The sequence below is a fragment of the Alexandromys fortis genome, unplaced genomic scaffold (genome assembly GCF_014885135.2).
Source record: "Alexandromys fortis isolate MF-2015 unplaced genomic scaffold, M_Fortis_MF-2015_v1.1 scaffold_1, whole genome shotgun sequence".
Classification (NCBI taxonomy): Eukaryota; Metazoa; Chordata; class Mammalia; order Rodentia; family Cricetidae; genus Alexandromys; species Alexandromys fortis.
The window spans coordinates 41,245,604-41,272,147 of record NW_026067927.1 but is presented as its reverse complement, the minus strand read 5'-3'; the positions used below and the strand labels follow the sequence as shown (position 1 = coordinate 41,272,147).

The 26,544-nt window shown below is 44.1% G+C and overlaps 1 protein-coding gene across 12 annotated transcripts in view; it reads left to right on the top strand.

The window, feature by feature from the left end:
- Positions 1-26,544, top strand: part of Cdc14b (cell division cycle 14B) — a 77,081-nt gene that overhangs the window by 13,785 nt on the left and 36,752 nt on the right. For 6 of the 12 annotated variants that reach the window (XM_050144543.1, XM_050144539.1, XM_050144544.1 and 3 more), the window contains exons 2-4: positions 12,781-12,843; positions 13,413-13,488; positions 16,192-16,284. In XM_050144543.1, coding sequence (XP_050000500.1) covers positions 12,781-12,843; positions 13,413-13,488; positions 16,192-16,284 — 232 coding nt within the window. Of the gene's footprint in view, positions 1-11,301; positions 11,543-12,752; positions 12,844-13,412; positions 13,489-16,191; positions 16,285-26,544 lie in introns of those variants that run through there. The other 6 variants (XM_050144545.1, XM_050144546.1, XM_050144549.1 and 3 more) reach the window with 5 other exon arrangements.

Here is a 26,544-nt window from a genome sequence, read left to right as displayed (position 1 = left end):
ATATATATGCCCTGAGAGTGTCACTAGATGGTATTTAACAGCATACTTTAATCCCCAGGTTCAGTACCCATCACCCCTCACCCTTATAGGAATACTGTTTTCTGTTAGTTTGTTTTCAAGTCGGTCGACTTTGTGCAGGGGCCGTTCTTAATCTTGGATATTGGTCTAATTTTAGTTTCTGAGCTAATGAAACAAGCATGAAATAGGAGATTTATGCTTTGAATAAGGCCATTTTTGTAAACACAAAACCCTTGGCAAATGTTGCTTTGTTGCAATTACATTGTCTTTGAAGGAGTCTACTGAAAATAAGCAGGCTTGTGTAGAGCTGAACCCAGTGCCATTGTCTAGCAAGTTGTTGCTGTAGAGACCTGGAAGCCAATTTGGGTGCTAGCCTGCAGTTACCAGAGTGTACAGGCCTCTTATGTTTATAAATCGGTGACAAGTCATTGCCTGAGGGCTACTTGTGACAGAGTATTCAGGGACTGTCATGTTGGGCCAAACAGTCTCCTAGGTAGAGAAAGCTTTGAAAGGAATGTTGATGCAATTGAATTGTGCTGGAAATCAGGAGGGGGTTGTTAGGTTCTTCTGAGAAGGCCTCGTGTAGTTCGGGCTAGCCTTGAACTCACTATGTAGCTCAACCTAGCTGAGGGTGACCCTTGTTCATCTACTTGTTCTACCACTCCTTTTTAAAAATCTATTTATTTATTTATTTATTTGTTGGTTGGTTGGTTGGTTGGTTGGTTGGTTGGTAGTACTAGCAGCTCAGGTTCTTATATATCTAAGCTTGCACTCTACTCCTGAGCCAAAATGGAGCCCCTGGATGAGGTTCTTAAAATGCTTGCTTCAGATAGTTATGTAGTTAAGGTTTTCCCTTCCTGTTTTTTATTATGAAGCTTTAACTTATTGCACCCTCTGCCCCAGCAAATGCGATATTGTCACTGTTGGTATTCAGGCACCTGTATTGTCCTGACCGTGGGGTCCTGACAGGATACTTCCTCAGCTGCAGCCGCCTTCTGTGCTGCACCTTCTGTGCCTGTTCACTACGTTCCCTTTTAAGAGGGCCCTGCCCACCCCGTCTCTCCCCCACTACCTCTCTGCTCTTCTGCTGCTCCTGTCCCCAGAGGCCAGTTCCCCCCTCCCCCCCCTCTTTTACGTTTCCTTTCCCCAAATAAAAGCCTCTCCACATGAGATGTGTTGCATGGCGTCTTGCTTGCGTGGCGCTTTTTTAAAATTAGAACAATTATTGTGTCGTGTCTGGCTAGTTGGCATTTTTGGGCTAATGGGAGAATACTAGTTTGGATGTTGACGATGGAAACCTAACAAGACTTTTTTTTCAAGGACACATGTGTGCTGGGTCTGTTTTTGTTGTTGTTTTGTTTTCTCTTTTAAACCCCATCAATTTGACACAAGCTAGAGTCTTCTGAGAAGTGGGAACCTCAACTAAGAAAAATGTCTCCATCAGATTGGCTGCAAGCAAGTCTGATCGGTGATTGATGGGCGATGTGGGAGGGCACAGGCCACTGTGGGGGGCGCCACGCCTACTCAGGCCCTTCTCATAGATAGAAGAAAGGTAGCTAAATGTGAGCGTGTAGGGTAAGCCATAGCCGCTTTCTTCCAGTTCTTCCACAGTCTCTGTCTAGTTCCTCCCTCCAGGTGCTGCTCGACAACCCTCTGATAGTCTGTATGTTGAAATAAAGCCCTTTCGCTCCAAGTTGCTTCCGGTCATGGGGTTATCAGAGCATGGAGAGCAAACGAGGACACAATTGGTACTGGAAAGTAGGTGGCTGCTGTGACATACCTGACCGTGTTTTTGGGGGGAAGGTTGTGGACCTTTAGGCTAGAAGAGCATTGAATGGTTGGAGTTCAGTGAACTGTTGTTCTTTAGGAACCTGGAAGGTGATGTTGAGAGAGGTGCAGATGTGGAGCCTGTCTCCTGAAGGTTCAGAAAGATGTAAAGATGACCGGGGCTGTTTATGGAATCGTCAGTTCCTCTCAAGAATATGGCTGTAAGTGTTGTAGCTCTGAGGAGAAAGATTTCCTGGGAGTTGGGAGCCAAGGAATACCGTAAAGTCACACTGCAACAAACCTCACAGAAGGGAAAAACTCCAGAGGGTAGCTGCCCCTGCTCTGGGCAGAGGCAACAGGGAACTGAGTGGAAGGCAGGCTTTTATAGGGTTTCTTGGGGAGGGGCAGGGTTCTGGGGTGGGGGGCTGGTGGGATTTTAAGCTCAGGGATTGGTGGATTTTCCAACCCAGAAGTGAAGATGTGCTTTTTACCCTATATTCCCGTTTTTTTTTTTTTTTTTTTTTTTTTTTTTTTACTATTAATAAACAATCAGGGGTTGCAAAAGGGGGTGGTGTTATCGTTACGTTAGACTGCTTCCGTTGGTTGGAGGGCATCAAAGTACTAGAGCAGAAATTACTTGAAGATCGCCGCCTCGCCAAAGCCCCCACCCTAACAGGGGTGAGCTCACACAAGCATGGCCTGCGGGCAGCTAACAGTTTGGAGAGTTCCCTCTCCTGGTGCCTCAGTTGGTCTAAATCTCCTTCAGGCAGTCAGGCTAGTTCCTGCTGCTTCTGGGCAGCCTGTGTGGTTTCAGTCTTTGCAGTTTTGCCTGTGTGAAAGTTGTTTTAGCAGCTTGGCTTCTCTTTGTCTGAGAGGATCTTTCAGCTCTTGTTTACTCTAGCCGAGAGGGGCCTAGTGAATCTGGTCAGTTTCAGGAGCTGCCTGAAGTTATTTTGAGTTGCTTACCTTCCTGAGTTTGGTGGTTTTGATTGAGACAGGGGTTCTCTGTTTAGTCCTGGGATCTGGAACTCCCTCTAACTCGGAGATTGCCTGCCTCTGCCTCCTGGTTGCTGGGACAAAAGGCGTGTGCCCAGCTTTCACCTTTCCGTCTTTAAAAGCTTCCCTGCAGAATTGAATGTTTCAGTCTGTGAGGATATGTTATACAACAGTGAGTTGAGCGGGTAGGAGAGAGGGGAAAAGAAGAATCTGGATTGTAGTCCATTGTGGCCGAAGAGTCAGCTGTGATTAACAAGACCACAGCCACTGAGGTGAAACCTTTGCTTTACTGGGACAAAGTTGGTGAGCTGGGTTGAAAGATCAGCTGTCATCAGTGAGACCAGCATCCCTGAGGCGAGGTCTCCGGTGAGGTGTGTAAGGGATCAAGGGAATAAGGACTTAGATTTCTTTCAGCGGGAGGTCTTGTAAACATCACTGCTGCTTGAAGGTTCTATTAGCAGTTGTGTCAGGAACATCCAAAAGGTTGGTGAGAAGGCAGATCTTGACTGTGGTGACTGTGGTAAGACTGGAAGAACCAAACCATTGCCAAGGTGCAATGCCAGGAATGGGTCTCCATGGAGACTCAGCCGACTCAGAGTCAAGTTCCATTTTCAGGAACTCTTTGTTCTCAGCTAAATGGAGTGTGCACAAGTGTATGAAGCCAACTTTAAGTCTGTCTTCTAACAAGCTAGATAACAACTCTTAGGCCTTCCTGGGACTAATGCAAGATAGATATCCTGCAGGTTGAACTGCTCGGGACTTGGATGGACTGTGTGTGACAGGCTTGTATGAAGTTATATACCTGGAAAGTAGGGATGCCGTGGTTTACAGGATGTGATTTAGTAACTGAACACTGCCTTCCACTGGCACCTTTTGGGTTGCATTCTCTTACTTACCAAAGCCTTGCACAGTTGCACAACACTGTTTTTCCTTTGGGAAGAATTCATTCTTAGTCCACGGAAAATAAAACTGCTCACTCTGGCAGACCTGTAATTGAACAAAACTGAAGCTTTCTCCCGGTATCCGCATTCAGAGACTAAAGTCTTGACTTTGGAAGCATGAGAGATAATTTTTCCTTAGTCTACTGAATATCAATTGGCAGCTTTAGAATTTCCTAGATTAGAGCTTCTCGTCTTACCTACCCTTTTGAGCCTGTTCCCTGAACTAGGGGTGCAGTTACTATTCTGGGTTCTTCACACATCATGTGTCTCAGAGTTCATGGAGACTTCTGGTCACACTTGATAGTGCTGCCTGGGGATCATTCAAAAAGGCAAAACTGCCCCTAATAATTTGGAAATATTAGAGTTTTTTCAGGGACACGCTTGGGAGCAGTAACGGGGACAGGAGGGCTGCAGGTAAGCCACGTGTGACCCTGCCTCAGAATAAAGAGGGCTGTGGATAGGGCACCTGTTTAACATGCACAAGACTCTGGGCTCCGTTCCTAGTACCATATACACAGATTTTTCATGTTTATTCTTTTTAAAAGTTAATTACATTTATTTGTTGTGAATCTGTGGGTGGGGTGTGTCATGGCATCCTCAGCTCTGAAGTCTAATATTATTTGAATAGATGGTCTCTTGGGGATTGTTGGCTGTCTGTCAAAAGTGTCTCACATGGGATGACTCAGTCCACATTGTCACATTAACTTGAAAAATATATGCAGAGGTTTTTGCCCTCCAAATCAAAGCATGCACATAGCTTGTCTTAAGAGCCTCTGGCTTCCCACTTCCTGTGGAGCCGATGCCAGGTCCGTGTGCAGCACAGCTACTGTGGCTCGAGCTAAAGGACACCACAGGGAAATCAGCTGTAATTAAGTTGACCTGTAAGTAAAGGTGGGGATGCCTGACGGAGCAGCATTGCTTCGCTGTCTGGGTCCTTGCTGGGCACCCCACCTAGTTCCTTCTGCTCTACTTGGCATTGTGTCCTCTGGAAGGTGCAGAGCTGAGGGGAAGCTCACATGCATGGGCTTCATTGCTTCCACTGCACCTTGTTTTTTCTTTCCTTTTTCCTTTTTTTTTTCCCAAATCGTTCATGCCATCTGATCCAGAATCGGCAGTTGGATGTGGGAACTTAATTACTGCCACCAGGCGCTCACAGGAGTCACGCTGTGATGCAGTAATCAGGACCGAGCGAGGAGAGGGCATCAGTCACGCTTGCCTAGTGTGCACAAAGCCTGGAATTCTGTCCTCAGCACCACATCAGCCTGTCAGAGTGGTGCATGCCTGTACACAGCACTGGCAAGGTCAAGACAGGAACATCAGAAATCCAAGATCAGGTTGAGCCAGCCTGTACTACATGAGTCTCTGTGTCAAAAAACAAAAGAAAGTCTTCTTCCTTAGCTCCAGCAGCGTCAGTTCTGACTGTATAAGGTGGTTGGTTCTGTGGAGTCAGAGCTTTGATTTTCCCAGATGGCACAAGCCAAATGATGTAGCACAGTTGGTTTGTCTCTCTTGATGCTTTCTGCTGTTTCCTTATTTATTAGGTTCAGGGTCTTTGTTCTGGCAGCCCTAAGAAGCCAGCCTTGACCACCTGTTCTCAGTAAGCGAGTTAAACAAATGAGTCCTAGTGAAAAATAGAAAAAGAAATTTATTCAATGGGGCTACATTGAGAAGGGGAATAAACAAAGAGATCCATGTGCCCTGCCCCCCCAGTCCATGTTCTAGAGTTTTGATGTAAAATTTAGGTGTAATTGGGGTCCAAGTTTGATACAGAAGCACACACCTTTTATCCCAGCACTCTGAAGGCAGAATCCTGTACTCTGTGAGTTCCAGACCAGCTTGTTCTACGTAGCAAGTTCTACTAGGTCAGCCAGGGCTACATGAGACCAGGCCCAAGGTATGCTTAGCTAAGCAAGACTGGTTGAGGTCTGGTCACTCCCGCCATCATTCTCTGTGAAGGCACAAGACACCCCAAGACCAAATTCTCAGCACAAAGGAGATTTGCCCCAGAGGAGACAGAGATGGGAGATAGAGGATGAGGGAGAGGGACAAGAGAGACAAGGGTGTTTTTCCTGGTGTGTGTGTGTGTGTGTGTGGCGGTGGGGGGGAGGGAGGGCGTGGCCCATAGACAGTTGGCAGTTTTATAAAGGTAAATGGGATACTTGGTGTTAGGATGAGGCCTTAAATTTTGATTGGGCATGCTAATTAGGGCAAGCCAAAGGGGGTTTCTGATAGCTGAACTTTAATAGATGGATTTTGGTAGTCAGCCTCTGGCGGAAGAAGAGGCCAAATAAGGAAGCAGACCTTGGTAGCTAGCTTCAGGAATGTAATCTGTTTTTAGCCAGGCAGAGAGAATGGAGGAGAAGGGCCAGGCCTGCCAGAGCCATTTTGCCGTGCCTGGGCTGGCAGAGAGTCCCTTCAGTGTAGGCTCCAGTTTCTCCCAAAAGGCAGTGCAGTTCCCAGAAAGTTCCTCCTCTGGCTGGCCTCAGACTTCAGTCTCTCCCTTTTCTCAACATGGAATTTCTGGGGAAATCCCAGCTTCTTGGAGTGTGTAGTCTGATAGCCAAAAGGAGGGGCTTTAGAATACTTTTTCGTTCCTACCAAAATGGTAACACTCCCCGTGGTGAAGTCGGGGTGCCCGGGCATCATTAGATGCTGGATGCCAAGATGCCCTAGTTGGTGCTTAGACCAGGATGGACTCCTAGGGTCCCTTTTGTTCAGCTTCACTTGTATTTCCATCGGGTCGTTAAACAGGTGTTGGTTAAGTGCCTGTTGTGTTTCCCTGGGGCTGAGAAGCTTGGTGCTGGGGAGTTCTCCAAAGGGCCCCCAGAGTGGCAGGGAAGCCCAGGTCCAGTTAGAAACTAGAACCGAGAGACCTGTAAGCTCGCTGGGCACCAGAGCAGCAGACAGGCGGATAGGCACAGGCACCATCTCTGCAGAGGGCTGTGCCGACAGCTGCAGGAACGGGTTCTGAGGAACTGAAGCTAGTCCAGAAGGGGCCGCATGGCATGTCCTCAGCAGAACTGCTCTTTCTCCTTATTCTTAATCTAGTTCACATTTTATTTTTAAAAAATTTTTAAAGATTTTTTTAATGATTTATGTAACTTTATTTTATGTGCATTGGTTGAAGGTGTCAGATCCCCTGGAACTGGATTTAGAGACAGTTGTGAGCTGCCATGTGGGTGCTGGGAATCGAACCCAGCCTCTCTGGAAGGGCAGTCAGTCTCTCAACCACTGCGCCGTCTCCCCAGCCCCTAGTTCACCTTTTAAATAATAAACAAAATGTGGTTTACGTGTAAGGAAGGGCAGATGATCCTAAGGAAAGTAGAAGTCCCGGGGATGTAGCTCAGCGGTGGTTCATCTGCCTAATCCCTTCCCCTCACTGCCCCTCCCCACAGAGAGCACCTGGTTTCTGTGACCTGTCCTTTGTGAAGACCTCAGCACCCCAGTCCCTATTTTTTTTTTTTTTAGAATTTTCTATTCCTCTTATTATTATTCTGAGCAAACAGTTTTGACTGAAAATAAGTAAAAATCATATTTTTATTATCTTAGTTTGGGACAGTCCTTTCTGTTATGTAGCTCTGGCTGTCCTGGAACTAGGCTGGCCTCAGACTCAGAGCGATCCACTTGCCTCTGCCTCCCAGATGCTGAGATTAAAGACATGTGTCACCATGCCCAGCATAATAATACTATTTGAAGAATCTTAAAATTTTTTTTTTTACTATCCTTAATGTGTTATCCGGCAAATCTTTAGGAGTCAGGGTCTCTGTAACCTAGACTAGCCTTTGACTGCAGCTAAGGATAACCCTGAACTTCTGACCATCCTGCCATCGCTGCCCACACCAGTTTTAGGCAGTGCTAGGGAGCTAACCCCAGGCTTCCTGCGTACTAGACAAGTGCTCTCTCGATTGAACCTCATTCTCACCTCATTGTTTCCCTAGTTTTAGGTTGCAATATACTTTATTATTTATGATCTTGAGATAATTAGGTTAACATTATCCTTCATTGTGTTCAACATAGAACATTTTGTTTCACAAGTCTAAGGTAGTCAGAATTCTTTTTTATTTATTTAAGATTTGTTTATTATATATGCAATGTTCTGCCTGAATGAATGCTTATGAGCCAGAAGAGGGCACCAAATCTCATTACATATGGTTGTGAGCCTCCATGTGGTTCCTGAGAATTGAACTCAGGACCTCTGGAAGAATAGCCAGTGGTTTTCTTGTTTGTTTGTTTGGTTTTGGTTTTTAGAGACAGAGTTTCTCTGTGTAAGACAACCCTGGCTGTCCTGGAAATCACTTTGTAGACCAGGCTGGCCTTGAACTCACTGAGATCCACCTGCCTCTGCCTCCCTGCTTCTTATAAAGAGGTTCAGTTTCCTAATCTGTGAGGTGCAGCCCCGTGTAGAGCTGGGTGGCTGAATGTTCAGGTAGCTAAAAAATGGTAATAGTAAAAAACTTCTAAAGCGTACAGTGAGCAAATACTCATTCAGAATCAAACCAGAGTGGCCATGAGGTGTCCCTGGCAGCCCTTGCTGGTGGTGTTGCCTGGGCAGCCTCACTGCATCCTTGGTTTTGAAACACAACATAGCGGTTTCCGCTGTGCATGTCTCTGTACAGCTTTAACCAGCGCTCCCTGGGACACCTCTCAGATTGCACGGTTTGCTGCACATAAGTTCTCTTCTCTCACAGACATTCTGTTTAATTATCGAAGGCAGAGACCTTGGTCATCCTTCCCGCTGCCACCTCAGCATGTATGTGTCAGATAGTCTATCTTTGGGTTGTGTTATGGTAAAATATTTGATTTAAAAAATGTTGACTTGAGTTTGTTAGACAAACTAAAATGTTCGAATGAGTTTTGCATTGAGATTGGTACAGAATTGAGACAGTTTCTGAAATGACTTTATAAACATATCTATGACATTTTGTACTATATGTTTATATAAAAGTTGTATGTGTTCTCAAGCACTGATGATTGTAAAGTCAAAATGTTGAATTCTGAAAAAAATCTTGAAGATGCTTTGTGTCCTGAATTATCAGATATTTGCCCCGAAATTCATTCTTTGTGTGAAAACAAACAGCACGTCCATCTAACTGGCCACTTCGGTTTAGCCTTTAGTGGTAAAGTTCACATGTATGCCAAAGAAGTGCTTAAAAATAATTTTCCTCGTGATTTGCATGCCTATTTCATACACCCATGTTTTACCTAGGTTAATATAAAAAATTTCATGGGCAAAGTGGTCTTCGGCAAAAAACAAAACAAACAAAAAAAAACAAACACACAAAAAAAACAACTTTAAGAAGGCCTTCAGTGAAGTATGTTGAAAATATTCCTTAGGGCAAATTTGAAATCAGGTAAATATAGAGGTAAATCCCCTCTGATGAAATTACTTAACTAGAAAGATAAGAATGTTAAAGTTCCTGGCTCATAACCGTAGATGAGCATCCATCTGGCTAACGTGCCTGTGTGTGACTTCTCTCTGGGTCAGCTCTGCCCACTGTGCCTCCTGGGTTTGCATGGGACCTGCTCTCTGACTGCACTGAGTTCGCTGTAGTCAGACTTTTATTGCTGTGATTAATACCATAGCCAGAAGCAACTTGGGAAGGAAAGGGTTTATTTTAGCTGAAAACCCTCAGTTCAAATTTTATCACTAAGAGAAGTCAGGGGAGGAACCTGAAGCCAGAGACCATGGAGGAACTCTGCTTATTGGCTTGTTGTTATGACTTACGCAGCCTGCTTTCTTATACAACTGAGGACCATCTGCCTAGGGATGGCATCACCCACACCGAGGTGGGCCTTCTGCATCAGTCTACCTCAGGCCAGTATGATGAAGGCAACTCCTCAGTGGAGATTCTCTTTTTTTAACATCCATTTCTGAAAACTCTTGAGTAGAGGGAGTTTGCTAACACCCTCACCCTTGGCTATGGTCATACTCAGAGATCAGGTTCTCTTTGGGCAGACTCCAATATCTCTTGTATAAGATTGTTATTCTTGGGATTAGTACCACTCAACTGGTACTTCATAGCCAGGAACTTGATGGGAGGGGACTGCGTGGTAACCAGCTCCCTAGCTCCCTACAATAATAGTCTTACTAGGCTGACTCCCTCCCTCTCTCTCTCTCTCTCTCTCTGTATGTGTGTGTGTGCACGCACGCATGTGTGTTGGTAATGAAGCCATGGGCCTTTTGCTGCTAAGCAGCACAGCACTAGGCTACACCTTTACCTGAAACAAAGCTCTTGTTTGTTTTTGAGATGGGTTTTGTGTCTCCCAGGCTGGCCTCGAACTTCTGTAGCTAAAGATGACCTTGAATTCCTGTTTCCCCTGATTCCACTTTTCTGGTTTTTTCTTTTCTTTTGGTTTTTCAAGACAGGGTTTCTCAGTAGCTTTCGAGACTGTCCTGGAACTCACTTTGTAGACCAGGCTGGCCTCGAATTCACTAGGGATTCGCCTGCCACTGCTTCCCAAGTGCTTTAGACGCGCGCCATCACCGCCCAGCCAATTCTACTTTTCAAGAGCTGAGATTACAGCTGTGGGGTACCATGTGGTTTTATGTGGTGCTAGGGATCAAATTCGGGCTTTGTACCTAGACAGTGTATCACTGAACCGCATCTCCAGCTGAAACTAGAATATGAACTGGAATTTTTCACATAGTCAGAGAGCGTGTAAGACATGCGGGGCAGACTCGCCCCCCCCCCCCCAGTGAAGTTTCAGGGTTCCTCGCTTTAAAGGATTTCTCTCTCTGGGTCAGTCAGTGGGCGTATACAGGAGTCACACAAGGCTGAAAGGATTTTATCTTTAATTTAAAAAATAGTGTGCGCGCGCACGTGTGTGCACATGACCTGTGGGAGGTCAGAGGATAACTTTGTAGGCCTTTCCACCATTATGGGGGTTTTGGGCATTAAACTCGGGTCATTGGGTTTGAATCTTTGAGGGGTAAGCACCTTTACCTGCTAAGCTTCTTAACACCTATTTATTGAGACCTCTCAATTTAGGTTGGTCTTGAGTTTTCTTTAGGTGAGACTGACCTTGAACTCTTGATTTTTCCTTCTACCTCCGTCTTCTAAATGAGAGGAGCCCAACTCCAGCAGACTAAACTCGCTGTGCTTCTTTACAGTTTATTGCGGAGCCTTTTCTGCAGGCCTGTCTGGTCCAAGCGGTGGTGCTCAGCTTTGTGGGTCGCACAGCGCCCCCTCGTGGTAGTGGGGGTGGCGGGCGACGGGTGGAAGGCGGGGGAGGCGGTGGTGGGCGGGAATCCCGAGCCTGTGGCGGAGGCTGTCGGCCTGGCTCCAAATCCTTCATCACGCGTGCCTGGATTGTGCGAGATGGCGGGTTTTGAACTGCTCCTGTGTACCTTGAGCTAACTGAATCGCGCATTTTGCAAGACAACTGGCCACATTCTCCTGTTTGTCTGGTCGCCACCTTTACTGGACAGCTGGCCCTAATTGCGTATGCTTGAGGGCCAGGTCTCTCTTTTTGCAGGGCATTTGACCCTTAGTCGCGCGTTCCCGTGGGCTGGGCCCTTTTGCAGGACACTGGCCCCAGGCCACCCCGGGGACGTCCCAGAGTTTGGACTTCCGGGGTTGGCTCCAAGTCTGCTGCTTGTCACCCGCCAGGGCGTCGCCGTGCCACTGCCTGGGCGAGGCCCTTTAAACTTCACTGTTTTTTAAACTTCGGGGGTGTGGTCGCCCTTGCATTCTTCTTCCCGTGGCCGGGCCGGTCATCCCCGGACCCGCCAGGTCCTTCTCTTGTCCTGCCTTCCAGATGCTTTGGAGTCATGAGCCGGGAGGGCCCGGGGACCCCTTGGGTGGCCGAGGTGATCCGAGGTGAGTGCTCAGGGCAGGGTAGGGCTCGGGCTGGCTGGAGGAGCGATCTGCTGCCCCAGAATCCCAACTGGCCTCCCCTCCAGGGCTAGTGGCTTTGGGGCTAACCGACACCTTAGTGTGCTTATGACCTCTGTGCCCTACACCCTCTCCACCCACTCTTGGAAGCTACTGAAATCCCAGGCACTGAGCGCCGCGGATCAAAGGTCATTTGTGGTTGGAAAGGACTAAGCCCTGTCACTCCTTTGAATGCAGTTGCTGGGAGTTTGTAGTTGCGTTTACTAGGACATATGTGCAGCGGCTGTAAGAGTGGAGGTGCAATTGGAAAAGAAAACTTTAAATTGCAGTTTGGGGAGAAGCATGTACCAGCTTGTGTTGTTTCTTACCCCTAATAAGGTGGTTGAAAATAGTATATATATTTCAAAGGCTGTCCTTGATTTTTGCCATGTTTTGAGTGTATGCATCTAATTACTGTTAGATAGTGCCCTTTTCTGGGGGTTGGGGGTAAGGGTGGAGCCTTTGGGTTTTACTGCCCTTCTTGCTGAACTCCACAGCATTCTGCATTCATGCAACAGATGCCATCCCAGTCTGACCTCCCACTGCTTCGGTTTTAACAGTAACTGTAAGAAACTCAAAGCCACGATTCCAAAATTTAAAAAAAAAAAAAACAAAACACATCTGTGCAAAGAATTGGGTAAACGCACCTTGTGTTGTATTGGTAACATCAGCAATATTGAGAAGCTCTTTGTTTCTACTTTTAAAAGGGTTGTTTCCTGCCGCCTGTCTTTTTAGGATGTCCTCATAAACCTGATGCTTGGCTGCAGGCTAGCCTTCAAATGCATGTTGTATTTCCCAAGATTCCTTAGTCTAGTTACTTCAGAAGGCAAAACAGTATCCCTGCAACCAATGTAGCAACTGACAAATTAAGGCATTCCTTCTTTAAAAAACGTTTGCATATTTATTGTTATTCACCAAAAGAGACTGTTTAGAAATTTTACATTGTCACCTTTTCCATCACCACGGAGTGGGGGTGGGTTCACACTAACTAGAAAATTAAACCTTGTTATCTTTCCCATCTGAAATGTGGGGTGGGCATGGACACACAAAATCAATTTAGAAAAAAAACAACTTCCATCTTTTAATTCATCAGAAAAGAATTGGGTCTTGACTTTAAGAGCACGAAGGAAGGAACATTGCAATTTTTCCGTTTCAGATCGCCTTTGTTTTGCCATTCTCTACAGCAGACCAAAGAGTGCGTCAAACGAGCATTATTTCAGCATAGATAATGAACTTGAGTATGAGAAGTAAGTATTGCCCCTTGAAAGACGGAAACTTTCAAACTGTGTTCTAAGGAATCTCCTCATGTGAGCACAGAGGACAGAGCCTCGGAGACTCCTATATCTGATGCTCACTTACAGTTGGGTGCTGTTTCAAATCTCGGTAATAAAATAGATCTTTGAGAACTTCCATTTATACACTGAGATTTGATACTGCCGTAGTTTGCAGCGTAGAGCTGTGTGAAATACGAATATGTAAGTTACTAGGTTAGCTAATGGAAAATGTGTGCAAGAACAGTTTTCATAATTGAGGTTAGAGTTAGTCAGCACCTCTGGGGTGTGTGTTGGGGAGGGGCTGCAAGGCCTGGTGCATGCTAGCTGAGCTCTCTCCACCAATGAGGTGCAGCTCTACCCCACACATCGCCTATTTAAACAGGTGTTGGTTACCAGAATGTTCCTTCTGTTAGCGTTAGTAGGACAGGGCCTTAGAGTTGATTTGGGTTGGTGGATGCCCTCTTGCCGTAGCCTGTTTTTAGTAGCTTGTTTTTACATTCACAACAGCTAATTCATACTTGTTTCTGTTCATTTTTTTAAAGCTTCTACGCGGATTTTGGACCGCTCAATCTGGCAATGGTTTACAGATATTGTTGCAAGATAAATAAGAAGCTCAAGGTAAATCTTTTAAGTCAGGGTTGACTGACTCAGCAGCATTTTAGAGTAACGCAGAGGAGACTCGGCTCCTTTTTAAAAAGTGTTTAAAAAATTCAAAATTTGAAGGAATGCTTCCTCTTGCAAAACCAAAACAGTTTCAGACCAGGTGTGCTGGTGCACTTGCTGGACATCTGCGCGTTCGGGTGGGGGATCCCGAGTTCAAGGCAAGCCTGTGCTAGACAGAAAGATCTTATCTTTAAAAAACAAAGGGCTTACCAAGAAACGAGTTTTCTACTGAAGTGTGTCTTGAGGACGTACTAAACGTTTTAGCAGTGTGGTAGAATGCACCTTGTAATCTCATGCTCTGGGGGATTGCTGTGAGTTCACTGGTATACAGTATGAGACTAAATAGCCTGGCCTGCCTTGTGAAGGTCTATCTCATAAAAAGGTCTCGTGTCTCACTGGAGTAGTATTTAGAGTACATACTTTATTTTTATTAAGTGATAATAATAAAATGATTTTTTTCTAAAGAACTACTGCATGCATTGTTTTTCCTAGAGTTTTTCCTGGGTTTTGAGACATACTTATGTGTAACCCAGACTGGTCTAGCAGTGTCTGCATCCCCTCGTGGATGCTAACACACGTAACTCCGTTCCTAGAGTAGGTTATGCTTGGGTTATTTGATTCTGGTTTGTGTTTAGGATCCTCAGTGAAAGGCAGTTAGTTAACTAGGTCCCTTTTTGTCTGACCTAATGGGAGCTGAAGCTAGGACAAGAGAAGAATTTCCTTTGCTTTGGCCATCATTCTTCCCACCTTCCCCCCAAAGTGAAACTGATGCATGTCCGGGAAAGCAGACCCTGGTTTCTCTCTCTGAGCTGGAAACTCGTGGACTGTTGCATGGGTTGCTCCTCAACTTGGATCCTTTACACATCTAACCGGGAAGATCACTGACCTGTCCTCCGCTGCCTCCCTGAGAGCATACAGTGTGAACACAAACCCCATTCCTTCATTTAAAAACTTCGAATTACTGATCAGACACTTCAGGAGTACCTAGCTGGGCTTGATGGTGCACGCTTTAATCTCAGCACTTGGGAGGCAGAGGCAGGTTGATCTCTGTGAGTTTGTGACCATAATAATTGACATAGTGAGTTTCAGGACTACATAGTGAGGCTGTGTCTCAAATTTTAAAAAAGTAACTAGTCATTATAAACTGTCAAGTAGAAAATACTGAATTTGTTAGCAGTAATTAAAAACAAAAACTTATCAATGGGTTGCCTACCATAGAACAATGCAAAACTAAAAACATTTATTTTTCCTTAATATCGTTACAAGTTTGAGCAAAGGAGACATTTCTCCTCCCGAGCATCAACTGTATTCACTACACATTCAGACACAAGAGTAGATTTCTTCCCAGGCTCTCTTAAATAGCAAAGTAAACATCTGTGGCCTTCTTTCTTTGGGTCCCTCTCCCCTTTTCCACTTGTCACAGGCAGTCTTTTGTTCCCACAGGACCGAGAGGCTAAATATAATCCCCTCTCCTCCCAACTATTGTCATTGGCTTTAGTTTTGAAAGAGTAAGTCTGTGCGTGTGTGCACCTGTGCACACACCTTCATGCCTAGCCTGTTGGAGACTTATTGTGTCCACCAGAAATGAGTGCATTCCTTTCTAATGACTTGCTAGAAGCCCTGAAAAGTTGAGCACCAGCCTGTCTGAAAACTCGCTGGCCGTTTAGCTGGTGTGATTCAGAGAGTCCTAGATGAGTCGGGTGTCTGTGCTGCCAACGACTGACTGGGTTTTGATTTAGGTTCCTTAGTTGATGTAAATCACTAGGGGAGAAAATAGCACACATGAACGGCAGAGGCCCTGGAACATGCAGACGGGCAGGGCTTTCCAGCTGAGCTAAGCCCACTCTCTGTTCTAGCCTTGGTACATCTCACGTTTGTGAAGTGCCCCTGGGGACGTGCTGGGCGATGATGACTTCCTTTTCTTTTTAACTTTCTATCGAAGTATAACATGCATAGAGAAACATACACAGATCCCCAGTGTACACTTAGTTTTCATAAATTAAGAAGAGGCCTTTCAGCTGCTGGCTCATGAATTGTCTTTGTTCTGCATATCCTTTTAATTTACTGGCTTTAAGACTAGAGATTAATTTTTTTCAAAAAAATTTTTTTTTTTTTTTTACTTTATGAGTATTTTTCGTGTGTGTGTATGCAGTGCCCTTGGATTTCAGAGGAGTACATTGGATCTCCTGGGACTGGAATTAACAGACAGACATGAGCTGCCATGTGGGTGCTGGGATCCAACCCAGGTCTTTTTCAAAAGCAGCAAGACAGGCGGATCCCTGTGAGCTAGAGGTCAGCCTGGTCTACAGAGCGAGTTCCAGGACAGGCCCCAAAGTTACAGTGAAACCCTGTCTCGAAAAACCAAAAATCAAACCAAAACAAACAACAACAAAAAAGAGTTCTTGGCTTTATCCCCAGCTTTCTGAAGTGACCGGGAGGTTGACCTGTCTGTAGGCAGTTCCCTTTCTCTCTTAAGTCATTCTAATGTCACCGCAGGTCTCAGGGGAAGGCACCTGAGATTTCAGGGCATCGGGGTTCTTCTGGGAGTTCTGATATCTAGATTACTTCTGCGTGTGAGATGTAGAATTTGTGTGAGAGTCGAATTTAGGAAGCTTGAAGAGGTGAAGAGAAGACTAACGGCAGTTTGTTTTGGTGCAGTCCATTACGATGCTGAGGAAGAGAATTATCCACTTCACTGGCACCGACCAGAGAAAACAAGCGAATGCCGCCTTCCTTGTTGGGTGTTATATGGTAAGTGTTAGCGGCCCGAAGGTCGGCCAGTGTGCGCAGCTGTGCTGCGTTTCAGTCGGGGTGGGTATTTTGAAACTACTCTTTGCTAAGGTACTGTCTTGGTTTGTTTCCAGAGGGGATGTGTTTGTTTGCTTTTTGAAAACCGCTCACTCAGGGAGACTTTGCTCATGCTGCTGGGGACTACATGAGTTTTTTGTCTACCAGTTTTACTGTGAACTTAGAATGTAAAAACAAAATTTTATTAAAGATTTTTTTTGACTGATTACTATGAAAAAGTTGGTATCTTTTAGCTTTTAAGGTTAGTAAATAATGTTCCATAGCTGCTTTTATTAATCCATGATCCATTTAGAGATTTGTAAAGTCATTTTATTGGGGTCAGTTCCAATGTAGACTTTGTGTGTGTGTGTGTGTTAGACGATGGCTTTCAGGACTGTTTTTCTCTTTCTACCTTGTGGGTTTCAGGTTGTCAAGCTTGGTAGCAATCACCCTTACATGCTGAGCCATCTCTCCAGATACCTCTGCCTCTTTTAAAGACTTATTTATTTGTGTGGAAATTTCTCTGTGAATATATGAGCTTGTGTGTGTAGCTTCGTGCACACTGAATGCACGTGGAGGTGTGGTGTGTGTTAGATCTGGAGTTAGATCAGGTATTTTGCATACACACACACACACACACTCATTCACACACTCACGCCATGTGTTAACTGATTTGAAATGAGGTCATGACTGTGTAGCAAGAGCTCTTAACCACTGGACTATTGCTCCTACTTTGACAGGTTTATATGCTTGCATGTAGAAGGAGACTGTGCGTTGGTTTCCTGGCTGCCCAGGCCCAAATAATCGTGCAGAAACCATATTAATTACAATACTGTTTGCCAATAGCTTAGGCATATTCCTAGCTAGCTCTTACTTCTTAAATTAACCCATTTCTATTAATTTGTGTATCTCCATGAGGCTGTGGCCTACTGATAAGGTTCGGGGTTTTTCTTCTTTGGCAGCTACATGGTGTCTCTTTGACTGTGCTTAATCTCTCTAAATGTCTTTATTCAGATTTCCTGCCTGGCTTTACTCTGCTAAGCCAATGGCTGAAACAACTTTATCAACCAATAAAAGTAACACCTACAAAGAAGGACATCCCACATCATTTGCATTTGTGATGTTGACCCCCAGGCCCTTTTCTCAGGCTAGGTATCTCTTTTTCACTGGGCTGGATTCCCAACACAAGTCTTATACCACCCCATACTCATTTATAATTTTCTGTCATACAGTTTGGTAATCTGGTTTACAAAAATTGAGTCAAAAAACTTGGTGGAGTTAGTTGAAGGTGCACCTCAAAATTTGATTTTTTGTTTGTTTGTTTATTTTAGAGACTGGATTTCTTTGTAGCTTTAGAGCCTGTCCTGGAACTAGCTCTTGTAGACCAGGCTGGCCTCAAACTCACAAAGCTAGAAATACGCCTAAGCTATTGGCCAAACAGTATTGCAAATAATATAGTTTCTTTCTTTCTTTCTTTTTTTTTTTTAAATATTTATTTATTTATTATGTATACAATATTCTGTCTGTGTGTATGCCTGCAGGCCAGAAGAGGGCACCAGACCCCATTACAGATGGTTGTGAGCCACCATGTGGTTGCTGGGAATTGAACTCAGGACCTTTGGAAGAGCAGGCAGTGCTCTTAACCTCTGAGCCATCTCTCCAGCCCCAAATAATATAGTTTCTGAGTAATTATTTCGGCTCTGGGCAGCTGGGTATGAATGAACAGTCACCGCCAACAACTCATGCACATCAATTCTATGTATGTATGTATGTATGTATATATTTATATATTCAATCATTCATTCATTTTGGTTTTTTGAGACAGGGTTTCTCTGTGTAGCTTTGGGGCCTGTCCTGGAACTAGCTTTTGTGGGTAGACCAGGCTGGTCTTAAACTCACAGAGATCCTCCCGCCTTTGCCTCCCGAGTGCTGGGATTAAAGGTGTGTGCCACCACCGTCTGACTTTTTAAAAATTTTATTTATATACATTGGTGTTTTGCCTACATGTATGTCTGGGTAAGGGTGTTGGGTCCTCTGGAACTGGAGTTACAGACAGCTGTAAGCTGTCTATGTGGGTGTTAGGAATTGAATTTGGGGCTTCTGGTAGAGCAGTCAGTACTCTTAACCGCTGAGTCTTCTCTCCAGCCCCACACATGACTTCTTAACCAGGGTTGCCCCTCGATCGATTTCTTGTCCATTGTCAGATAAAGCACTGGTGGCCATGTTGTATGGAGCCAGCTGCTGTAATTTTAGAGTGGAAAATTTCTCAGAAAATGATTGAGGATATGGTGGAATCTTAGGGTTAAAACCAGAAAGTACTGGATAATTTTATAAACATGAAGTTGTTCTTGCTGTAGTGTTTTTGTTGTTGTTGTTGTTTTGTTTGATTTGGTTTGGTTTTAGTTTTTTGAGAGAATTTCTCTGTGTAGCCCTGGCTGTCTTGAAACTCTTTTTGTAGACCAGGCTGACCTTGAACTCAGATTCTCTCCTGTCCACGCCTGGTATTAAAAGTGTAAACCACCACACCCAGCTCATTCTTGCTGTTTTTATTCGTTGGTTCTTTGGATTAACTTGGGGCCGTCAGTATCTAAGGTGTTCTACCATAAAGCTGTGTACCTAGCCCAAGGCTGGTGTTTTTCAACAGTGAAAAAGATAACTTCTTGTATATATGGACAGTGTCTTGACACTTGACTTAGCTAGCGGTTGTGTTTGGGCACACTGAGGCTTAGTTTATTTTTGTTTTCATAGTTAATATATCTGGATTTAGAATTCTGCTGAGAGGTTTACCCTTGCACGTCAATGCCGATTCCATGGTAAAGAATTTGCCGGGAAAGCTGGACAGATTTGATTATTCACCAAGGAGTTTCTTTCTCTGCTCACATAGAAGCCAGTTCCTGGGAGGGATTAGTGAATGGCCATGACAGGTGCCTTTGAGGCCATAGTGGGTGGTCAAATGGGGGAGCTTGGTGGGGAAACAGGAGAAAGATTTCCAAGAAAAGAAAGTTATTCATAGTTGGAAAGAGTGTTGGCACGTGATAAGGACACTTCAGAAGATAAAACACCTAAGTCATCAAGGCCTCTTTTGCTTAAAGTCAATTTAGTTCTCTGGTTAAAGTATTGTAGAGTTGAGCGCTAACCCCTATGAATTGAAGTTTTGATAACTTCTTCTAGAGTTGTTGAAATTTGGAGGTAGGAAAGCTTGAGCATTAATGTTGAAACAAAACCAAAAATGTGGGTAGAATTTTCCAGCTCAGTGGTAGATTGAACACTTGGCCTAGCATGCAAGGGGCCCTGAGCTCCACCCCCAGTACTACAGGGGAAAAAAATCAACAACTAACAAAAAGAAACAGAACAAAGAAAAACTGGGAAAATGGAGCAGTGGATAAAACTGCTTACTGTGTGAGTGTGAGGATCTTCAGTACCCTTGTGAAAAAACCGAGCAGAGCTGCATGAGCCTGTAGTGTGCCGATAGGCAGCCCTAACTCTGAGGAGACAAATGAGCTTTCAGTTTAGTGAGAGACGTTGTCTCAAGGGAATAAGTTAGCAACACAGGAGGACACGTGATGTCTTCCTCTGGCCGCTGAATATATGTGCACATGTGTGTACCCACACTCTCATGTGGATAATGCACACATTTGTACACATAGGCATGTACAGAGGCACTTACATATGCATACATAAACACATGCTTGCACATGCACACACATGCATACATACACACACATATATATATACACATATCTATTTAATTGCTGGTTGTGCAAATAAAATATTTTTTAGGCCAGACAGTGTTGGTACACTCCATTAATCTCAGCATTTGGGAGACAGAGGAAGGTAGATCTCTCAAGTTTAAGGCCAGCCAGGGCTACACAAAGAAACCCTGTCTAAAAAATCAAAACAAACAAACAAACAAACAAAAAAAATATATATGTTACAAAACAATTTTATTAACAGTTTTAAAGTTATTAAACAAGGGTTAGTGGGTTTTTAACGTATTTGCTCAACATTTTACAAAATGCCTGTCAATTTCCAATTTTTTTAATAAAAGATTTATGTATGTATATAGATTTTTTTCCTGCAGGTATGTTTGTGCTCCATGTATTTGTCTGGGACCTTCAGAGGTCAGAAGAGGGTGTCGGACCTCCTGGAACTGGAGTTGGTTGTGACCTGACTAATGTGGGTGCTGGAACCTGAATTCGGGTCCTTTGGAAGAGCAACAAGCTTTCTTAACCACTGAGTCACCTTCTCAGCCTCTGAGCTTCCCTTTACCTGCCCCCCCCCCACACTTAATTTAGGATTGAACGTAGGACTTAATGCCTGCTGGTTAAGTGCTCCACTGAGCTACATTTATCTTAATTTGTGTGTGTATGTGCTTGTGCACACCATGGAACACATTTGGAGGTCAGAGAACAACATCTAAAAGTCAATTCTCTTCCACTGTGTGGGGCCCAGGGATCAAGCTGAGACTGTCAGCCTTGGTGACAAACTCCTCCACCCACTGATCTGTCTTGCTGCCTTGAAATCTGCTTTTTAAATTAAAAACAGTTGCTGTTCTGTCTTACTGGTTCTTACCTTCTAGGTTACACATACTTCTGAGGGCAAGGCTTTTTTGTTTGTTGACTTTTCAATACAGGGTTTCATTGTGTCTGTAACTCAGACTGTTCTGGATCTAGCTGTGTAGACAAGGCTGGCCTTGAACTCACAGAGATCCACTTGCCACTGCCTCCCAGGTACTGGGATTAAAGGCCTGGGCCACCACCTCCCAGCTGACTGGAACATTTTCCTCTATAAATAAATAAATAGAATTAATTCAAAGTCTCCTAGTGTAGACTCCATGACACAGCAGACTCCTTACCGTATAGCTTGCAAGTTTGCTTTCCTCCGTGGTTAATAAATTATTCTGGAAGAACTAATTCTGGTAACTTGTAGGTTCCCTAGTAAATATTTGTCACTATATGTTTTTTAAATGGTCTTAACAGTCTTTAGAATGGCTTACTTATAAGCATTCATATGGAAAATTATGGTCCTAATTAATTCCTGAGAATATATTAGCTCAGCAGTCTGTGAGTAGAATCCCACAGTGTGAGATTGCCTTAACAGTAAAGCTGAGAACTTCAGGACTTTATTTAGTGGTGGACTTTTGGACCTCTGCTGCATTTTTTAAGTGATTTCATTATTTTGGACTCTCAGTAGCCAGTTAAGGTGGCTCCAGAGCAGAGGGACTGGACAGTTCAACCTGCCCTACAGATGGGGCAATGGAAACCATAGGGGTAGAACCAGGTGGGATGGTAACAGGCTCTGTAAACACTCCGGGGTAAACCTTGGATGCTAAAGGCTGTAAACATAGCAAGCAGCCAGGCCCACAGGCAGACGCCACACACACAGCATGTCCGCTGTACCAGGGTGGAGGCAGATCTGCTCCCAGCTCACGAGGCTTACTTCTCTGTCCACTCAAGTCAGCGCCCCCAAGACCCTGCGGCCCCTGGGATATCGGCTGAGTGGTATTAACTGACTCTTTGAGTATGTGTGATTCTTGTTTGCAAATCTGTTGCTCTTATCTTTTCAGTCCTGCTTTTAGACAGGATGGTTTCTTGTCTATAAATTAGGGTCGGGCAGTGGTCTCTTATCAGCAACAAGCAGAGTGACCCCAAATGAGCAGTTAATGCCACCTTTGGAGAAGAGCAGCCGTCCAGGGTTATGTAACTAACAATATTTTTAAATAGTTTGTAGTCCTCTACCCTCACCCATGTTTAAAAATTGTGATCCCATAGCTGAGGATATATAGTTCAGTTGGCAGAAGCTTGACCAGCATGCAGCAAACCTAGGACTTGATCCCTAATGTGGAATAAACACGGTGTGGTGGTGCATGCTTATTATCCTTAGCACTTAGGAGTTGGAGGATACAACGTTCATGTTCAGTGTTGGTTACATAGGGGGGTTTGGAGCCAGCATAGGCTACATGAGACTCAATGCTAATAAATAGATAATAAATAAGTAAAATGCAGGGCTGGAGAGATGGCTCAGAGGTTAAGAGCACTGACTGGTCTTCTAAAGTTCCCAGTACCCACAAGGCAGCTCACAACTGTCTGTAATTCTAGGATCTGACATCCTCATACAGACATACATGCAGGCAAAACACCAATGCACATAAAAAATAAAAATATCAAAAAATGGTGATCTTTCTTTTTAAAAAAATCAGAATGTGCTGGGCATGGTGGCACATGCCTTCAATTAAAACATTGGGAAGGCAAAGACAGGCAGGTAGATGAATCTTTTTTAGTTAGAGACCAGCCTTGTATACATAGCAAGTTCCAGGCCATCCAGGGTGATATAGTGATACTCTGCTTCACAAATCAAAAACAAAGCCACATGACTAAAACATTTTTATATACATGTATGAAACTATCAGAAAAAAATAAAAAAGCATCGAGTTTTTTTTTTGTTTTGTTTTTTGTAAACAGAGACTGCACTTTAGTTTCCCTACTGCCCAGACCCGAATAATCACACAGAAACTACATTAATTACAACACTGTTTAGCCAACAGCTTAAGCATAGTCCTATAGTTCTACCTAGCTCTTATATCTTAAATTACCCATTTCTGTTTATCTTTGCATCGCCACGAGGAGGCTATGGCCCTACTGGAAAGGTTCTGGCATCTTTCTGCTTCGGCAGCTATGTGACGTCTACCTGACTCCACCTTCTTTCTCCCCACATTCAGTTTAGTTTTTCCATCTAGCTCTGTTCTGTCCTGCCATAGGCCAAAGCAGCTTTTTATTAACCTAAAACATATTCACAACATACAGAGGGGAATTCCACGTTTTTTTTGTATACATATGTATTTATTTGTTTATTTGTTCGGGGGCAGGGTTTCTCTGTGTAACAGCCCTCACTGTCCTAGAAGTCACCTTGTAGACCAGGCTGGCCTCAGACTCACAGAGATCCTCCTGCCTCTGCCTCCCAAGTGCTGGGACTAAAGGTGTGTGCCATTGCAGCTGGATAGTAGAGAGATTTGATATTCTGGACTTACAGTTCCTATACTTAAGCTAAGGAACTTAACGTCAGCCATAATATGCTTATAAGTAAAAGTAATTGCAAGCTAAAGCTATTGTAATGTAAGGGCAGCTGATGTCTTTGGTTTTTGTTTCCTTTTGAAGCAGGGCGGGGCTTTGTAGCTCAGGCTGATTTCAGATGCTCCACCCTTGTGCCTCTGTTTCCCTAGTGTTAACAGGCCTGTGCCACCATACCTGGATACCATCTGATAGTTTTACAAAATGAGTTAGTGGCTGGGCTTGATTACTAAAGTACTTGAGGATCTCAGTTTGATTCCCAGAACCTGTATAAAAAAGCTGGGCATGGTGTTTACTAGAGACAGGTGTAGACAGAAGTTTCTGTCCCACCTGGAGGGGAACTGCTGTGGGATAGTGCTGTTGTACACTGTAAAGATTTGTCACTTGCATTGGTTTTTTAAAACACTGATTGGCCAGTAGCCAAGCAGGAATTAAAGGCGGGGCAGCCAGACTAAGAGAAACCTGTGGAGAGGGAGGGCAGAGAATCAGTCACCAGCCAGATGCAGAGGAAGCAAAATGAGAATGCCTCGCTGAGAAAAGGTACTAAGCCACGTGGCAAACAGAATTATGGGTGAGTTTAAGGTGTAAGAGTTAGTTAGTTATAAGCCTGAACAATAGGCCAGAAATAGACAACCTGGCTGAGGTTGACAGCTGAGATTGTCTGCCAGCTTCCACGTGTACACACACACACACATTAGAAAAAACAATTGTGACATTTTTTGTTAGTGTTTATGTGGGTCTGTGAGTTATGTATATTCTGCAACTTTTCGCAGCTGAATATGAACTTCTGTTGATTTTGTGCATGTACTGTGGTAATTTGAAGTTTTTTTTTTTTTTTAACTCAGTCAAGTTCTTGGCACAGAAAAGACTGTGTCATCTGGCTGACATGTGAAAATAGTTACAGGAGCCTTTAAAGACTCCAAACATTGTGACTTTTTTTGCATAAAGAATATTTGCAAATAGTTTATTGGTTTCTCCTGTGGCTGTGTTTGTTGTTGGGCTCCAAATGCCTTTTGTTCTTGACTGGGACTGGTGTGATGTTTGGTCTTGACACATTATCAGAGCCTCTCTAAGTATGGAGACGAAGCTTCAAAGTGTGTATGAACAGAAATGAGAAACACATGTTATGTTGGGTCTTCGTGGCCAGAGGCTGGGCTTGTCAGAATTAAAACCATACATGATGGAGTAGGGGCGCCTTTTCTAGGTCACCAAGCCCTCTGTCACTAGTGGCATCTTCCAGTACTCCAGGGTCACGGGTCCTCACAGGACCCAGAACTTGTAATCAAAGACTTAAAAAGAATAAATAAGAAGGGACGTAGTGTGAGGCGGTCTAAATGGGACCCGTCGTTTGTTTTTGTGTCTGTGTCAGAGAGTCTCATCGTTCCACTCAAGCTGACCTTGTATTCCCATTCTTAAGCTTCCTGCCAAGTAGCTGGGACCACAGTCTCTGTCTCTGCACCACACCACCATTCTTGGCTGGCTGTGATTTCATTGATTTAAAAAGGATCATCTTGCTACAAGTACTTAATACTTTCTTGGGACTTCAGTTGCTGAATAAAAATTACTGATCGTATCATATCTCTGCAATGGTCATGTAATTTTCATAAAACAACTGGAAGATTACATGATTATTGCAGAGATATGATATGAGTAATTTTGATGCAGTTGTTTTATATAGTATTATAAACTGAGTCTTTTCCTTACCACTGGGCATGCTACTGTATAACCACGTCACCTCTAGAGTTGGTGACCTAAAATAATAGGAAATGATCTGGGTTTTGTTTGTTTGTTTTGATGAAGGGTGTCCTGTTACCCAGGTTTACTTTGAATCTGCTTTGCCCTGTTTTATGTGGTGCTGGAGACAAAAGCCAGGACTTTGTGCTTCTAAGACAAGCACTCTTTCAACTGAGCTACAGTCCCAGCAAATACTCTCTGGGTTAGTAATTGGGAGGGGCTTCTCTTGTGTGGGTCTGATTCTCAAGCTCCTGGTCCTCAGTAATCTTGAGGATCTTCTCCAGACATCTCTGGCAAGTCACTGTTGAACTTTGGCAGGAGACACTGTTCACCATGTGATGTTCCCAAAGTGACAGTTTGCTTTACCCAGTGTGAGGGATCAAGGCAGAGCCACATTCTCTGTGCCTCGTCTCAGAAGTCTCTCTGCTGGGTCTTTGTTCCCTCCGTTAAACATTTGTATATGTTTATGTATATGAGTGTTTTTTTCCCCCTGTATGTGTCTGTATCGCATGTGTGCTGTGCCCTTGGAGGCCAGAAGACAGTGTCTGATCCCCTAGAACTGGAGTTACAGACCATTTACCACGAAGTAGGTGTTGCGAGTAAAACCAGGGTCCTCTGGAAGAGTTGCTGGTGCTCCTAACCACTGAGCCCTCTCCCCAGTCCCACACTCTCGTTGTCTCTGTAATTTGTGACAATGCACATATTGTCCCTGTTACTGTAAGAGAGGAGAGGTTAAAGGTGGAAATACAAGAAGCTAATGTGATTTGGGAGTGTCTTGGAATCTGGCTGTCATAGTGTCTAATCTTTCTCTTGGTAATCATTTGTTTCTTGTCTTCAAAATAGCATCGTGACATTCGAGTGGGCATTCTGTATACATAGCTTCTGATATAAATATCCCGAAAGCATTTGCCAAGGCATTCCTTGTGTCCAAGTAGCCGGCAGTGATATATTATGAAATTGTGTTGATTCTTGATAATTTTTGCTCATCTGAGCATTTGTATTAATATAGAAACCAGTTAATAGGGTTCCTCCTGAGAGCCACTTTGAGAATAACTTCAGGTGGGAAGGTCTTCGGGTCAGAAAGACAAGTAGGTATGAAAGGAAAAACTGCAGATATTAGCAGACGTTATTTAAAGATTTGTTTTTACTTCATGTGTAAAAGTGCTTGCCTATGGCTTTGTACACCGTGTGCATGCAGTGTTTGTGGCAACTACAAGAGGGTGTCAGATCCCCTGGATCTAGGGTTATAGATGGTTGTGAGCCACCAACTGGGAATGAACCCGGGTCCTCAGCAAGTTCAGCAAGAGCTCTTAACCGCTGGGCCATCTCTCCAGCTTCCTAGCAAGTATTTAATAGTTATATGTACAGGGGCTTAGATTAAATCGCTAAGTTTCTTTCAACACTTATCCTGTTAAGTCTTATA